Source organism: Bison bison, unplaced genomic scaffold (genome assembly GCF_000754665.1).
Source record: "Bison bison bison isolate TAMUID 2011002044 unplaced genomic scaffold, Bison_UMD1.0 scf7180017864331, whole genome shotgun sequence".
Lineage (NCBI taxonomy): Eukaryota > Metazoa > Chordata > Mammalia > Artiodactyla > Bovidae > Bison > Bison bison.
In genome coordinates, this window is record NW_011494903.1 from 954,889 (window position 1) to 957,482 (window position 2,594).

Below are 2,594 nucleotides of genomic sequence, written 5' to 3' on the forward strand. Positions count from 1 at the left end.
CCGACTATTTCAGAAAAGAAAAAGAAGTTGTATGGCCATACCAGTAAATGAAATTTCAGTGAATATTCAAATCTTTAAGCAGGATATTTATTAAAAATAGATAAAACTTATTTTCTGATAACCAGTTAAGGACCCTTGAAAAGAATCTATTTAAAGCTTAGCAAAGTTGCTATTCCCCATGACGGCAATCTTTGAACTGAACAGAAGAGAAATCACGAAGAATGAGAGAGGCACAAACTTGTTTTTTTTTTCTTTTCAGAATTTAATATTAAAATATATATATATGAAAGTTATTAAAAAATCTTAAAAGGTTCATTTTGGGGCCAAATGCTACCACTGAAACTTTTTTCTTGTAATTGATCTAAGGTAAAAAGTAAAAGTTATGTAAAAATTAGAGTGGTGACAGCTGTCCAACATAAAGCCTACCTGCAAAAAGGCAGGGCAGAATGAGCTGACTTGAGCAAATATCCACATCATGACCTTAGTAACAAGTTTCAAATGCTTTCAGTTGCCAAGGTTGACGAGGAGGATCATCTTGCATGCTTAGATTCTACTTCTTCAAGAATCCACTGAATACCATTCAAAAAACCAGTTAAAGTTTCAGCCTCAGTGTCCTGGACCTATAAGCAAATAAAAAAAGACCATTTGTTACTAAGAAACTTACTAAGAAACTAAGCACAGACACTTATAATTATGTGGGACATTTTTCTGGACACTCAAAAATGAATAGGACTAAAAAAATCCCAGTAAACTGTGGGTAAATAACCAAGTTTTGTCTTCTAGAGAGTTTAGATTAAAAATACCATCTTCTCTTCTGTCTTATAATTACTATCAATATGAGGTTTATTACTTATTTTGGAACTCAGCTTTGATATCAAATATCTCCCACTGATTAAGCTATTAAAACTGACTTTTAGAATGCTATTCTTTCAAAAAGAATGAATAGTAAAGAATAAAGAAAAATAAAATAAATTAGAAATCAGAGTGAAAAATAAAATGAGATTTTTCTCACTAGAGAAAATAGAACCTTACCATCCATGGGTGGTTTAGATGATTCAGGCGCAGCTCATGGGCCAAATAAAAACAGGGCATTCTTTTTACGTTAGCTTGAGAAATACAAGATAAAACCAGCATTGGTCTCCCGGAAGATCCAAAAGCTGGATCAGTCATTGCCATAATACGAGAAAATTCATCTTGCCATTCATGTCCTAAGGAATGTAGTTAAAGTTCTTAATTTTCATTATTTAAAAAATAATAATACAAAATTGAAAACTATAAAAATTACCAGGATCCAAACATAACAAACTGCATCTATCCCTCTATTGCTGTGTTCATTTACTGATCTTTCATAAAACTACATTAATCAGCCTTGCAAGGATCAGGATTTAGATGAAATCAGAGAGAACAAAACAGTACCACTTACATGTTTCTATGGTTTAAAAGCAAAACTACTCTGATAAAAGTATTTTCTTCTCACAAATTCTGTAGCCGTCACTACCCTTTCTTTCAAAGGCCAGAGTTTCTAAAATTTAAACATATGATTGAGTCTAGCTTTTTTATTGAAATCGAAAATCTCTGCCTTTCAGTGGAGTGTAAGTCATTGACATTTGGTGGCGGGCAGAATTCTAAAATAACCCTAATAACTCAAATTCTTTTCTATTCCCTCCTCTGAGTGTGGGAAGAATCTGTGAACACATGGGATATCACCAACATGGTTAGGCTATATTACAAGACACAGCTGACTTCAAGAAAGGGAGACTATAATCAGTGAGCCTAGTCTAGTCAGGTAAGCCCTTAAAACAGATTAGATTCTTCCTAGTCAGAGAGATCCTCCATTGCTGGATTTGAAGACAGAGGGGTCACATGGCAAGAAATGAAGATGGCTTGTGAAGCTGAGAGCAGCCCCTAGCTGACAGCCAGAAAGGAAACAGGGACCTCAGATCTACAAAAGTAAGCTGAATTCAGTCAATAATCTGAGTGAGCTAGGTAGCAGATTTTCCCCCAGAACCTCCAGAAAGGGACGTAACCCATCTCTCACCCTAATTTCAGCCTGTGAGTCACTTGGCTGACAACCCAGCCATACTGTACTCAGACTGCTGACATAAAGAACTCTGAGCTAATAAATAGATGCATTTTTAAGCCACTAGGTTGGCAGTAATTTGTTATATATTAATAGAAAACAAACATTGAATGTAATTATCAACACAGTACATTTAAGTCTATCACATATTTATTGAATTTTGACTTGTCCCATCTATTCTTTGTTCCTTTTGCCCTCTTTTCCTGTGCTCTTTTGAACTGACTTCTTTAATGATTACATTTTATCTTCACTACTGGCTTATTTAATTATATCTCTGTTATACTTTTTTGGTGGTTGGTTGCTCAAAGATTTACAAAGTATATTTTAAACTTACAACAGTCTACCTTTAAAAAGTATTATATAACTTCACATATAGTACCTTACAACATTTCCACTTCTGTCTTTCCATGCTGTGTAATATTGTTACAATATATTTTATTTTAAAAAATATCATGTTTTCCTTTAAATAATGATAAAGAAATTAAACTTAGAAAAAAACATTTTATGTATAGCT

General features: G+C 33.4%; 1 protein-coding gene across 2 annotated transcripts in view; it reads right to left on the reverse strand.

Moving 5' to 3' along the window:
• Positions 1–252: 252 nt before the first annotated feature.
• Positions 253–2,594, reverse strand: part of FBXO4 (F-box protein 4) — a 13,597-nt gene continuing 11,255 nt past the window's right edge. For both annotated transcript variants that reach the window (XM_010853712.1, XM_010853711.1), the window contains exons 6-7: positions 1,033–1,208; positions 253–620 (exon numbers count right to left, since the gene is read on the reverse strand). In XM_010853712.1, coding sequence (XP_010852014.1) covers positions 531–620; positions 1,033–1,208 — 266 coding nt within the window. In that variant the 3' untranslated portion in view covers positions 253–530. The remainder of the gene's footprint in view (positions 621–1,032; positions 1,209–2,594) is intronic.